Source organism: Petromyzon marinus, chromosome 33 (genome assembly GCF_048934315.1).
Source record: "Petromyzon marinus isolate PM22_M1 ecotype Great Lakes invasive population chromosome 33, UKy_Petmar_22M1.pri1.0, whole genome shotgun sequence".
NCBI lineage: Eukaryota > Metazoa > Chordata > Hyperoartia > Petromyzontiformes > Petromyzontidae > Petromyzon > Petromyzon marinus.
Genome location: NC_133699.1, coordinates 2474558 through 2489546, shown reverse-complemented (window position 1 = coordinate 2489546; position 14989 = coordinate 2474558). Strand labels below are relative to the sequence as shown.

Sequence of the window (14989 nt, the reverse complement as noted above, 5' to 3'; positions counted from 1 at the left end):
TACACGAGGGGGTGGGTGGCCAGCACCACGCCCGACCGCCTTAGTCTCCGCAGTGGCAATGTTTTTATCCACCGCACCAGGTACTCATTTGAGGCTGAGTCGACCTAGGGGAGGCCCAGGACCGGTTCAGATAATCGTCACTGGTGTTGGCCGTGAGCGGGAATCGAACCCGGGTCGCCAGGTTCATAGCGCAGCGCGCTAACCGCTACACTACCGCTCCCCATCCACACACACATGCACACACACACACACATCCACACACACACGCACACACGCGCACACACACACACATCCACACATCCACACACACACATGCACACACATCCACCCACACACATCAACCCAGAGGCGCACACTTGCAAGCCGCACATACCTGCTATTCCAGCCAAAGTAGTGCACAAGGTAGATGATTTCCCCGGCCTCGACGCCACGTTTGCGGATGCTCGCCTCGTACACCTTGAGCGTTTTGCCGCGGCCGTATTTCACCTGGAGCCGCGTGCCCAGCGGGTAGCCCTCCAGATCGTCCGCTCCATCCGAGTCCCTGCTACAACGACAGCCAGCGGCTCTGACGACCCCAGCCAAACCAGGACCATGCCACCCTATCATACCACCTATCAAGCCATCTATCATGCCACCCATCACCAACAAGCTAACATGCCACCTTTGACGCTGTCTCACTAGGGTAGCAGAGTCTGCAAATGTCGTCCGTTTCCCACCCTGGATGCTTGGGTGATGACAGTGTGCATTCCCCTCTCTCTCTGCTCGCATTGTCCAAACATGCACTTATGTGCACTCCCGTATTTTCTCTCAAGGTTTATCGCTTTATAACTTGCATACGGCATCGACCTATTCATTTCCATAATTATATTGCAACATAAGAAAAAAAAGATTTGAAATAATGGGCTTGGAGTCCTCAGACTGCCTCAGACCATCATCTTACACAGCTTGAAAGCAATATTGTGTTTGTAGTCCTGGCAATACACAAAGGATGTATATGTATTTTATTTATTTTCACATAATACTCCTTCATTTTCAGTTTGAAGGCCAACATGGGCAAAACACTTCTTGCTCATGTCACATTTCTGTCAATAACAGAATTACGTTCTAGATTTGAAGCTTTTGTGACTGCAAGGATTCACACTTTGGTTTGCAATCCTCAAGCCAATAAAGGTGTGGTATAAAATTAAAGGGGTGCATAGATGGAGCAATAGTTAATGCACTGTACTGTGAACATTAGCAACCTGAGCTCAAGCCATGGTTACGGCTAATATGAGTGGCGAGTGATATCTCAACCGGTCCTGGGCTCCCATCCTATGAACCAAACCGCACAATTTTCGTACAGAGATTAACCACAATGTTGTTTATGACGTTGCTGATGACGATGACTGTGGTGGCAATGCCAATAACTACCATGACAGTAATGATGCAGACAGTGATGATGATGGTGACAGTGGCGATTCTGAAGATGACAAACGTGAAAGGTGATGATGATGATGGTAATGATGATTGTGCCGTGGCGATGGCGGTGGTGGTGGTGGACACGACGGAGAAGCACTCACTTCTCATCGCCTTGCTCATCAATGTCCACCCTGTGGTGCACCGCGCGCATCGACGGCACCCCCGGGGCGTCAGATTCCCCGCTCCGCTCCGACATCTCGTCTCCGTCGTCATCCTCCATGTCATCGTCGGCCTCGTCGTCATCCTCTTCGCGGTCCTCATCGTCCGGGACGTCCACGGCCTCGGCAGCGACGGCGGTCGTCGCGGTGCTGCCGACGTTTCCGCCGTCGCCGCCGCCGCCGCCGCCGCCGTTGCTGCTGCTGGCACCACCCTCCGATCCCGTCCACCGCTCCTCCTTCATTTCCACGTTCGGTTTAACGTCTCTCGATGTGCCTTTGTTCTCTTCTGTCTCGCACGTCTCGGCTATCTGGGTTGTCTCGGTCGTCTCGGTCGTCTCGCACGCCTCGGTCGTCTCGGTCGTCTTCGTCGGTTTCGGCAGGCCGGGGGAGGGAATTCGTCCACTCCGACGGCGTCCCTGCGAGCAAAGCGGGTGCAACACACGCTTCAACATGCGCGAGCACAATCCTGCGTGTATATCTGAGAATGCACAGATACACGTACAGTAACGGCAAGAGCGTCGTTGTTCAGCGCGCATGCGGAAATGTACTGCCCTTAAATTTCGATTTAAAGCTTTCGTGACTGCAGGGATTCATCTTCTTGGTTCTTTCGGTAAAGTCACGTAGAATGGAAATGAAACAATAAAAATAAAACATAACAAAATAAAATTCTCACGACGGCAATCAGACCGCAGTCCATTCGCTGGCACTGCCTCTTAATACCTTTCACACGACGGTCAATAGCATAGTTTATAGCATGTTGTATAATAATGAATAGTATAACATTATGTCTAACATAATTCATAAGGCAATATATAGTATCGTAATTGTATAGTGAATATACAGAAGTGTGGTATACAGTAGGGTTGGTAGACTAAGACAGTGTAATATTACAAGTCTAATATTTTATAGTCTTAAGTATAGGGTAGTGTATAGTAACGCATTGTATAATTCAAGGGTGGGATTGGTCTATGGATACGATATTATACCATGTAGTTTAGATTGGAAGGTATAATATTGTATAGTAGTCCAGTTTATAGCATAGTTATAACGCAACACAGGACAGAGCAGCGCACCGTGGCTGTTTCCTCCTCTTCCCCCCCCCCCTCCGTTCCTAACATAGATGGACTCGTCCGTCTGAACACAAGCTTGTCCCTCATACTAACATGATAATTTATATGTTAACTCCTTTGTCAAGGCGCTCTGTTCCTCCCACACAGCTTAAAAGACGCTGTCCATGCTTGGCAGTGTTCACTCAAGCTCTGTCTTCCGGACAGTCCTGTTTCTTCACCTGAGGAAGGCTACTTGTGTTGTGGCCGAAACGTCGTGAGGATTTTGTTTTATTATGTTTTATTTTTATTATTTTATTTCCATTCCTACGTGACTTTACCGAAAGAACCAGGAAGATGTACTGTCCCTTTTTTCAATCCATTGCTGGATGCGGTCTCCCCCCACCGTGCGGGGCATGGGGGTTATTTGACCATACTTCACCAAGCTCGTTAGTGTGGCGTGGTGAAGGCGGGGAGCATAGATGTGGAAGCACAGAAGTACAGTACAATTGATTTTTTGCACTGCCCTCCGCTACCCAATAGGTAGCCCCACGGCAGCCTATGACAACAGCCAATCCGAGCACTATCCTAGGCTAAACCATGGTTTGCTTTTCAGGATCTGATAAAATAGGGCCCATTCCATTTGGTCACGGTGATTTGGTAATAGGCCAAAGATATGGAATAAATAATGAGAGGCCCTTAAAATGCATCGGGGAAATGTGTATGAAAATCAATGCACCTCAATGCCCCTACATTAATTCGCATGTTTTTATAAAGTAAAAAAATGCATCCCACAAATTGATGTCACCATACTGAAGCTGACCATGGTCATTTTTAGGAAGAGACAAAATTAATGCACGGAATGTAGGTATACAAAATATTACTTAAACCCTAGAGGAGAGCCGACTGAGCCCCAAAAAACCTCTTGCACGAGAATCACTAGATGGCAAACATTACATCTGTAAAAATCACTCACCCGCAGAGGCGTCGCATTTAACTCCGCTCTGGCGACCAGCCTGCCGGTCACGATGTTGTTATCGCTCTCGCTGCGGGACGCCTCCTCTGCCACGGACGTCTCCATCCTCTCATCGTTCTCCTCCACCTCCACGAGCTTCTCCATTTCCTCCACCGGCGCCGTTGCCGCCACCACCGCCGCCACGGTCTGACCGTCGGGCTCCTCCTTGATGCCCGACTCTTCCTCCTTCTTGTCGCTTTCTTCTTCAACTACGGCCGCGTTGCCAACATCCATCTCCTCCTCCTCCTTTTTCTCCGCGCCTTCGTCGCTGCACTCTTCCTCGGAGGCAACAGTGGCAGCAGAAGCCTTGGTCCTCCTCCTCGTCGTCGTCGCCTCTCTCTTGTCGGACATGGGGGCCTCGTCTGCCGCTGATGGCTCCTCGGGGTCGGGCTGGGGTGCGGGCGCCTCCCTCCTCCTCGCTGTGCGCCGTCCGACTTGCCGGCCCTCGGCCTCCATCGCGTACTCCACGCTCCGGAAGCGGATGCGGACCGAGCGGCAGTACTCCTCAAACCCGAAGAGGTACCTGCGACCGCGATCGATTCGAGGAACGGGGCCGTCAAAAAAAAAAAAAGGGAGGGAATCTCCCGAGAAATCAGTAATGTCCTACATGTAGCACCTACATATAGATGTTACCTGGTAATCTAGCTAAGCATTTCACCACGGTTATTTTGCTGTAGTCGATTCAGATATCACTCGACATGCAAGGTCGACCATGGAATGAGGGAAAATTTGCTCAGGCTACCAGTTCATTTAATTCATTTTTTATTTAATTATGATAATTTATGTTGGCCTAAAGAACGAGAGGTACGCGAATTGTTACATGCATCTCTAAAAATGAAATCCACGTCCGTGGGCGTGTAGCGCACAGCGTTAAACTTGCAAGCTGCTTATCTCCTGCAGTGTCAGTCTGCCAATGCACAGGGATGTGAGCACACACACATTTACGCTCCGAAGCAACCATACCCAGCGTGACTTACAGCTACGATGGGGAACCTTTTCCATGCCGAGAGCTGGATTTTACGTTGAACTTCTTTCTCACCATACGTAGCCGAATATGGCCATCAAATACTTTTGCCGGGCCACACATTAAAGACAGACCTCTGTCACATCTGTCACTCCAAGTGGCTAAGCGTGCTAAAAATAGAAACACAGGTAAAAAAAAACATTCCCCTCGAGTACCTGATAAATGCAACCAATCTGATTGCAGTGATAGATAAAAGCAATCGTTTGAGTGCTGTTTCCAAGTGGTAGGCTTTATATGGCCGTGGGTCCATACGACACGAAGTCAACAGGTTTTTCCAACCCCCGACTTAAGAGGCTGCAATTGCACTCCCACTGTTATTACAGCCAGCGTACTTCACTCACTTCCTGTAGGTGCTCTTGATGTTGTGTGAAGCAGCAGAGTTTAACACGGGGACCCCCAGCTCTTTGTACACCTGCTTCCACGTGGTCCCACTCTTTATCTGTAGAGGGACCCACACACACGCAGGCACCTTTTCAAAACTGTCCTAAATCTAGTCTAGGCTAAAACTCCGTTCATATAATCACGCACATTTAGCCATGACCCGATCGACAGCAGCTGCAGAGGATACAGGCACAAAGCCATTCAGAATGGATACATAATCAGCGAATGGTTTCATCCATTGACTAACATCCAACTTCAAACATTGAACACCAAATTCAGGTAATTGGGCCACGGTTTTAGTTTTGTTTTTATCGCAATTAATGATCTATTTTATATGAGGCAGGTGTTTTAATAGTAATCAAATAATAACTTTCATCCCTGTCAATATTCTGCTGCATGTAAGCTTTGCCATGCCTTGTCGGTCATGGGGGATGTTTGGCCATAATTCACCACGCTGGACAGCACATGTTAGAGAACGGCAGCAGTTGCAGGGGAGCCAAGACCGGTTCAGATATCATTCGCCACCAATGTCAGCCGTGACCAAGAATCAAACACAGATCGCTGGGTCCATCGAGCAGTACCTGAACCATTGTGCCACCGCTCCAACCCAGGCTTTTCATGAGACAATATTATTTTGAACACAATGACGGTGGTTTAGAGCTGGTGGATAACCTCAGTGCATCACCACGTAAGCAATGAGCATTGACTAAGTGGCTTAGACAGATGAGGGTATGGATCTGTTAAAAAAAACCATGAAGTGGATTAAACCCTATAACACTTGAGAGCTTACGAGGAATAACTAATGCCTGCGTAGCAAGGCTGACAATGATGCATACAAACAGAATTATAGCCAATGCTCAATTATCCATGGTAATGGGGTTAGGATATGGTGGCCCAAACATATAAAATATAATGCAAAAAATATGTAAATATTGTAATTAAAACATACTTAATATTCTTGGTTCTTTCGGTAAAGTCACGTAGAAGGGAAACAATACAATAATAAAAATATAAAACATTAAAATTCTCACGACGTTTCAACTGCAACACAAGCAATCATCATCAGGTGTGAAAACCACAGCAAGAAAATTTTATTGTGGTTTTCACACCTGATGATGATTGCTTGTGTTGCAGTCGAAACGTCGTGAGAATTTTAATGTTTTATATTTTTATTATTTTATCGTTTCCCTTCTACGTGACTTTACCGAAAGAACCAAAAATAAGAATCCCTGCAGTCACGAAAGCTTTAAATTAAAATACTCACTTAATGTTTACATACACGTATATCTAAAAACATAGACTATACCATGTTCTTATTCCTTCATAAAGTAAGCGGTTTACTTGCTGACATGTTTGTGGTCACATGGGCACTGAGTCAGTGACCCCTTATTTATATTTTCAGAAGCATGGTTGATCCACAACCCGAATAATCCATTGATGGAAATCGAGGGTTAGGTAAGATAAAGTCCTTGCAATTTCTTGCTCACATTAAAGCTAGCTGTAGGGCGTCAAATAGAGGCAGCTCTACATGGTATTTGGCCTACTCTTCCAGGCTGGCCAGACGTCTCGGAAGAAGTGGGATTACCCACCTCTTCTGCCGACCGACTAACTCTGGCGTGCCCATTTATACCGCTGGGTAGACAGATCCGGGGGGATATAATAAACTTGCACAGTTGTTTAATCTGCCGCGCTGGGGGATGGAATCGAACAGTCGACCTCCGAATCGCAAGTCCAGTGTACGAACCATGGCACTATGGTTCGGCTGCCTGCCAGTGTAAACTCACGCCGGTGGATCCTCCTCTCTTCTGCACCAGCCTGTAAAGCTTGAACAGGTTGAGTCTCCTATAGCAGAGCACTGGCGGCCGATTGATGGGAGTCCCTACAGCGCACACACATGGAACCTCCGGTCAAAACCAGCGAAGACGATAACAATGACGTAAACCCTATTGGTGAAAGATAATCATCAACTATAGAAAGTGAATTTTGTTTAACTAGGTGAGAACGCGAGCATCTTCAAGTGGATGCAGGTCACACGCAGCCATTTACATACAAGGCATACAAATTGGAAGCATGAATTATTGTGCATGTGATTCGATGCATGAATTGATGTTTAAACATCAATGTTAAATCAATGCATCGTTACAATAATACAAGTAACCTACAGTCCTTTTTAAAATTCCACTGCTGGATGAGAGCCTCCCCGATGCAGTGACAGTCATTGGGGGTTGTTTTGCCATACTTCACCACGCTCGTTAGTGCGAGTTGAGGAAGGGAAGGGGCCCAGAACCGGTTCAAATATCACTTACCACTGATGCTAGCCATGGCCGGGAATCAAACTCAGGTCGCCGGATTCATAGCGCAGTGCGCGAAATACTGCGCCACCACTCCACCCTGTCTATTGGTTAAGAGTAGATAATTTTACTTAATAGTAACGACTACAAAGGATCGACAATAAAATAATAACCTGTTTAAACACTTGGTGAAACGAACCGTCCTCACACTTATATGTGAACACATTCTAGATTGCAAGACAGCATTTCAATTACCTCTGTTCTCCATGAACTGATAGAGCTGCTGAAGAAAGTTATCCCTTTCTTCAGGATCAGACTCATCTTCAGCCTTTAACAAGACAGAAATGGAACTCTTGTAATGGCACACAAAACAAAAGATATTGTCCCAAGCAAATTGGAATCATTTGAATCAAGTGGTTTGTTTTGAAACAGTTCTTTTTGTTAAGTTATTTTTGTGTTGTAAGCAAAGTAAAAAAAAAATGTGCTTTGAATATTTAGTGTATCTTCCAAAACAAACACACTAAATTGACACAAAATGTTGGTGTAAATCATACAGGCTTTGTGTAACGCTGGCAATGGCTATTCTTCAGATCAGCGATGAGAGGTGGCACATGGCTATAATCCACCGCTTTTCAGACTTTTGAAGCTCCCCAACCCTTACACCAGCGAGGCTGCCAGGAGAATAGCAGTACCGCAAATGCATTCTTGGTTCTGTGCAGAACACAGTGTTATCCCCTCATATAGATGGTTTCTCTCCGCACAGTTTACACTTATTAATGAAACTGAAATCGAAATTTAATGAAACTGACCTTAAAGTCTACAGACTCAGAGGCGTTACTAAACAAAGAGCACGATTATAACTATAGTTTAATCCTCCGTAATCACGTGACCCAACAAATTAGGCTTGCTTCTATCAACAAGGAGGCTGCTGCAGATGTGACTGAATGAGGCAAATGGTCTTTCACCTCTTCTTCCTCCTCATGCTCCACCGTCTGCTCATCACCTCCACTTTCACTGCCTGAATCATCCTGGTGGACTGAGCTGAGATCCTTCTTCCAGGAGGCAGGAGACTCTTTGCTCTCCAAGAAGCCCAGGGCATCTTCAAAGGCTGTGAAAACCATGAACACCACAAAACAGATGCAAGAAATGCTATAGTTACGAATGGCAATTATGAGCTGACATACCCAATAACATACACACTTTGGTGTGCTACGTGTGGTAAAATTACTGGGTTTCCAATTACATATTGTTTATTTAAATAAAAAATACTGGGTTTCCAATTACATATTGTTTATTTAAATAAAAGTCTATACATCTTTTGTATATTGTTGAATCTAAATATATAGAATACAGTCAATACATCATAAGACGAATTAGATACACGTGATCGATTCTATCCGAATACATGTTTATTTGGGAGACTACTCTAAACGGAATATATGGATCACAGTCCATGAAGCCATGAGTGGCTATTTTGAAAATGGCAAGGGCTACTCAACTTATTTAAATTCCCGGAAATATATTTTGATTCAACCAAGTTATTTTCTACTCATTCATAGAAACCCAGTAAAATATAATTGAGATTATTTGCTTATTCCAGATGCAAACCGTTTTTCATTTATTTTAACTAGGTTGTAGTCCAATCATATCAAACATTTTTTAGCGTAACTAAACATTGGGCCCGAGAAATACTGGACGAGTGACCACATACCACTAAATTTAGAGAAAAATGAAAATTGCATTGCATACCTCGTGTGAACATAAAACAACGTAGTGCAGATCAAACCCATTTACAATATTTACCTTACAATTTGTGAATCACCTACAGGTGAGATGAAGTGCTCAATTATTTCCACAGCCAATTCTATTCATGTTTAAGACTTAAAACAACAAAGCTGGAACCAAAATAAGTGGGACAGTTGAGGTTAAAGCGGCTTAATAGGAAATAAAATATATATATACTTGACCTTGGCGTTAATTAAAGCTGTCACTCACCCTGCTTCAATGCAGCTTCTGGCTTTGGGAAGGATTCCCTGTCCATTACGCGGATGTCCTTCCGTGCCACGCAGTGACTGCACAAAAGACCAAATGGCATAGTAAATTGGCGCGGTCTTTTGAACCCTAATCCAAACAGGAATCTTCAGGACGAGTGGGTTTGCAAAAGGAACCAACGAAAAGTTAAACAACGGCTTACAAAGTTCCGTCCTTGAAAGATCGAACCAAGCACTGGTCTCTTCTCACTGTGACTTCATCATTGCAGTCAGGGGACACGACCTATCATGCACAAAGAAACATGTAGTAATTTAATAATAATCAAATACACCAATTGAAGGATGATACACTACATCGCTTCCCTCTATAAAAATACACAATAAATTATAACCCTCCGAGAACACCAAGCGGCTACAATGTAATGATTTACTTAAGACTGCCAACTTGTGGAAAAAAACTGGAACGTGTGAAAACCATTTCCTGGAACTTACTTGTAGATTAGGATGTTCCACGTGTTTGCCTTTTTTCAAAATTGTATTGCGATTGTGCCACTGGTGTCACGTTATGAGACGAAGATATCCTTTTGAAATGGTCGTGGAGCAGTGCATCCCCATGTGTTAGAGGATGCAGTGCAATAGCTGGCATTACAGGACTACTTCTGAGATCCCTTCAAGTGACCTCTTATTCACACACTGTGGGCGATGCACTTTCCTGAACATTCTGCTGCAGTCACGTTTTATCGCATCAAAGTAAAACCAAATGTTTTATTTAGAAATGATCACAGATGGAGTGGGGAGACCTTCATCCAAAAGGGGATTGAAAAAGGAAGGTACATTTTTTTATTACATTCATCAAGAAACTGTTGCAGTAAGTGCCAAAATATTTCGAATGACTGCCGTAGAAACTGACCAGGGCGGGGAACAGCGGGTAGCCCTTCATCTTGTCGTCTGCGCTACTCTCCACACACACCACGTGTCCCACTGTGCCGTCGTCGGCCACAACTCGCTCCGCCTCGTCTTCCTCGCTCCACTCCGCCACCTCCTTCTCATCTCCGGCACTGCACACGCACGCACACCAAAACGCACGAACAAAACTTTGTGCGCACGCTTCAATCGAGTCTCTGCACAAACACCAACCGAAAGCACGAAGGACCAAACCAGGCATGCGCATGACAAAGAGTACGCATGCTGGCACGCACACCGCACCCTGCGGCGACACCTGCCTTAGGCCACTATTCTTTCAAACACCAAACCCATGCCAATTCCCAACGTGCCAGAGAACAGCGATAGTTTTTGTTCCTATTATACGTAAACATTAGCAATGCTCATCTTGTGTCGGCAGCCTCGCAAGCAGACGGCGATAACGGATATGCTTTTAGATGGACGTGCCACTGCGTTGCTGGATAAAATGCTCGTGTGCAATTTTAAACTAAAAATGCTGCCTGCGGGCCATGTTTGAAACAGAATCAGAATCTTTAATTATCCTGGAGGAATTCGATGAGCTTTGAAGCTCTTTTACATAGATGTCCAGTCAGGGCGGGTCAGGAAATTGCATCAACAATATAAAAAAAACACCGGAGTCCAAAGTATAGGAAAGGTAAGCAAGTCACTAAATATAAATAAAGCATACAAGTACAAATTGCAAAAATACGTGAATGCCTGACAATTTTTCAAACACTGAAGTAAATAGTGCAGTGGTTATTCGTGGTTGAGAGCACTCAGCTGGCTTTTATACAGTAGCAATTGAAAATAACATTATTATAAAATTATCTCATGCAATGCAATCACTAAATAAATCAATGTAGTTTCCCCCCCCCCCCAGTTATAATAAACAATTAGATGTGCAACTTTGTATTGCAAAAAAAAACAGAGTGATGCTGTCTGAAGAGCTACAACAGCAAGAGCTATGGTTGTGTAACAAAGCGCCCACAGCAGAATGAGTCTTATTTCATTTACATATGGGTATATGAAAGTCGTATTCATGTCCTTGGTCAAGGAAAAACTTTCCCACCCCTGGCCTATTGGATGAAACCCTACCTAGTACCCACAAAACCGTGAAGGGCATATGTTAAGTTAGGTATCTACCGTGGAGTGAGCCATGAAGGCGCTACAACAATTTTCAACAACAATCTATTGTGTGCCAATGCAAGGGTCCAATTCTGTCAATATCTTGCCAAGGACAATTTGGTGATGTATTCTCCCCAAGAAGGCTCAATGCTCATGTGAATGAGCTCCATGTACAGCACTTCTAAGTCAATGCAATGAATGCAAACACAAATTTCATATGATGAGCAGTACTTTGATAAACAAAAGTGGAATTAGCATTGCTGAATGCTGTACATCTATTTTAACAAACCGACATTTGCATTTGGTTTCATGCCACCCTTTGCAAGCACATTTAATAAACATTTGGACAGACTTGTTATTTAACGTGGTGGTATATTGAATCATTAAACACACAGGATCAAAAAAAAAATCAATGCCCTGCAGGCTATGTTTCAAAAGCAATAAGAGACAGTTACATCACAAGTAGAATGCTCTACTACCCGACACTAAGAACGAAGTACACAACTAATGTTGTGCACTGAATTCCGAGTGGACCCTTAACATGGCCATTTGAGCTATTCATATCTGCCAATTACAGACTCTTACCATTTGGTATAACTGCTTTATCCACTTCGCTCAAATCTTACATGGCCTGTGGCTGAATGAAGTTCGTTCAGCAGACTGCTGATGCTAATGGTACTGGAACCAAGCACTGCTGTACTTATAAGGGCACACACACAAAATCATTCATGTAGTCTGCATGAGCTGTTGTGGCAAGTGCTGTTGGCGATATAAGAAAAAAAAACACAAGTGCTCACCTCTTTCCAATGTTATTTCGCTTTTTTGTTAGATAGACAATTCTTTTGTACTCACGAGTTGCAAGCTAATATAGTACTGGCATTTTTTTTAAAGTTAACTAATTCGAATAAAAGTGTTTTACAATGTGTCTTTACTGGGGTAAAGTAAACAAATCTGAGCGCATTTATTATTCTGAATTCATTATTAACACTGCCCCTGCAATGGAGGAATAGAAAAACTACGTAACTTTCTCCTGAAGCCCTCTTGTAGCTAGCAGACCTTAACAATGCCATTCAGCTCCTGAACGCATTGCCATCATACGCAAGGACTGCCTATTAAATACAAAATTCAATAACAGGCTAACATTTCCAGCAAATCCCCCATCTTCAGAGCAGAGCCAGAGGACAGAAAGATCTTTCCACATCCATTTAGATCTCGCAAGTTACACTGCGACACCCTGAGAAAACTGGAACAGTTTAAAATAAATGTGACAAATGACCAGTTTTAAATTGACACAGTTTAACATGAGCAGACACCGAGTAGCATGCACACCCTGGGTTAGCAACGGAGCACTGTGCATTACTTACGTCAGACCCGACCTCCTGCCTTTAACGGATTTTCTTCCAAGGACTGGCGTACCAAAGTGCTCCGGATGTGTCAGCGGGAGTTGGTCCAAGCTCTGCGGGGCCAAGCACAACGCGATGGGGTGGTGGGAGGGAAAAAAAATGTTGCTGCACTTTCAGTAACCGTACCACTGTCAAACGCAAGTGGCTACGCGTTAAAAAAACAACAACGGAGTGGCGACTGACGGGCTCAAGCTCCTACCTCGCTCTTGGCAAAGTGTCGCTCTCCTTTGAGTCGCAAGGAAGATCGTCGCAGCACAGTCTCGTCGCCATCGTCAAAAACTGGGACAATACAGAAGAGGTGTTGGCGAGTAAAGCAGCAGTTGGGAGTGCCAACACTCGGGATGTAATTATTGTACAAGCTGTCAATGAAAATCGTGTGTTATGCTCTTGAGACGTGCATTAGAATCGTCCGTGTAAGAATGTATTGTTTATGTTCAATTTGGAGTACTTTTAATAATTGTTCTTTGGGCCAAGTGGTGAAAAGCATAGCCGACAGGGAAAATACTCATCATCAATAAGACAACTGCCCTCGGCTAATAATTATTATTGACAGCCTTTGCAAATTTCCCTTCATTCAACAGTGACACGGTGGTTCAGAGCGCTCATAACCTGGGTTCGAATCCAGGGAGCCGATTCTTATTAAAATGGTTCCTAAAATGTAGTGAGTTAACGGTCTCAGCCAAGTCACCAAATCATTTTATAAAATATAATCACATTTAAATCAGTTTAGCACTTTATCTGGCTTATCTCCAGTTCTGAGAATGAAAAAAACCATCAGTATGAATGTATTGCTCATCTCACAATCAGAATACAATTGGGGATAAAGAAAAATAAATCATGACAAAATAATCAAGATATGCGTGCAACTGCATGACATCCTCACCAACTGTGTACCAGCTTGCATCTGTCAGCTTGCTAATCATGCCCTCCTGCAGAGTTCCATCTGACATCCTGATTTCCACTGCAGCGCCGATCTAGACGGGTCAGGAGGAACAGGACACACGACTTTAAGTCAGTCACGTATTGCGTACGTACATGAACCGCATCTAAGTCAGGTGCGGTGACCATCCATGTGGTCTCCATCTATTAACAACAACACTGTCGCATTCCTCCACATCTGTCTCTCACCACAAAGTCCAGGTTCATACTGCATCGAATGCATGTGCCATATGTGTGAACACATGCCTTTACAGAGACAAAACGCCCAGGTACACATATAATTATCAATGTACGTGTGCACATGTACACGTACAACCCTATTGTTAATCTGCTGCTGACAGAGCAGCCAGCCCGAGCCCTGCAGTCCATGGGGGTTGTCCGACCATACTTCACCACACTGCCTTACGTGGGCTACTAAAGGTGAGGAGAAGATATGTAGTAGCATAGTACAATACAACAATGCATTTTTACTTCAATGCCCTCTGCTGCCACAAAGTAACCCCACAGCAGCCTATAATATCCCCTTGCTTTTCTTTTTGTCAAATGGTCGAAGGGCTCACTGTGCGAAACAATGTGTCCAGGGCCGTAAATTGATATTAGGAGAGTGTGCGTATTAAACAATGTTGTAAATGATTTCATTATATCCCATCGAAACTTTAAAAGCTCACTATAAAAGTGTGAAGTTGCACAACGGCAAATTCAAAGCAGGTTAGATTAGCAGATGAATGTGTGTAAGTGGGTTCAAGTTAAGTTTATTTTTCAATAAACGAGTCCATTTTGCAAATGACCTGGGGCATTAGCCTGCCAGTAGGGGGCATTGATTGCAATTTTCCAATTTAACAAATTCGGATCCTGACACTAGCACACAATGGCCCACTCTTGTGAATCATGTTAGGAGATCTCTTAATATTCACAATGAAGCAGAACGGCGCAGAGTATTACTGTGGTTGTTATGCCGGCAGTGATAATATAATCAGGCTGGCCGCTGGATTCGAACTGCAAACCCCTACAACAGGCGGGGAAAGTGCTCCCGCTCGGCCAGGTCACTGCCCTTTACGTGCGTGTGTCCGTACGAACGTGTGTGCGCGTGCGTTATATCGCGGGACCAACCCGGAGGCATCCTTTAATCTGGTCGTCCTGCACAACGTGTGATGAGGAGTCTTGCTTGAACAGGACCTGGCATAGAGTCACACGACGAGACTCAATAACGGCGCAC

At 44.5% G+C, this 14989-nt stretch overlaps 1 protein-coding gene across 6 annotated transcripts in view; it reads right to left on the bottom strand.

The window, feature by feature from the left end:
* LOC116948308 (uncharacterized) overlaps positions 1 to 14989 on the bottom strand; it is a 48694-nt gene that overhangs the window by 25063 nt on the left and 8642 nt on the right. For 5 of the 6 annotated variants that reach the window (XM_032964849.2, XM_032964842.2, XM_032964845.2 and 2 more), the window contains 14 exons: positions 14884 to 14949; positions 13718 to 13808; positions 13034 to 13113; positions 12796 to 12887; positions 10275 to 10422; positions 9568 to 9647; positions 9369 to 9445; positions 8339 to 8481; positions 7629 to 7701; positions 6867 to 6961; positions 5043 to 5140; positions 3639 to 4200; positions 1560 to 2032; positions 374 to 544 (listed from right to left, as the gene is read on the bottom strand). In XM_032964849.2, the coding sequence (XP_032820740.2) occupies positions 374 to 544; positions 1560 to 2032; positions 3639 to 4200; positions 5043 to 5140; positions 6867 to 6961; positions 7629 to 7701; positions 8339 to 8481; positions 9369 to 9445; positions 9568 to 9647; positions 10275 to 10422; positions 12796 to 12887; positions 13034 to 13113; positions 13718 to 13808; positions 14884 to 14949 (2249 nt within the window). The remainder of the gene's footprint in view (positions 1 to 373; positions 545 to 1559; positions 2033 to 3638; positions 4201 to 5042; positions 5141 to 6866; positions 6962 to 7628; positions 7702 to 8338; positions 8482 to 9368; positions 9446 to 9567; positions 9648 to 10274; positions 10423 to 12795; positions 12888 to 13033; positions 13114 to 13717; positions 13809 to 14883; positions 14950 to 14989) is intronic. The other variant, XM_032964844.2, reaches the window with a different exon arrangement.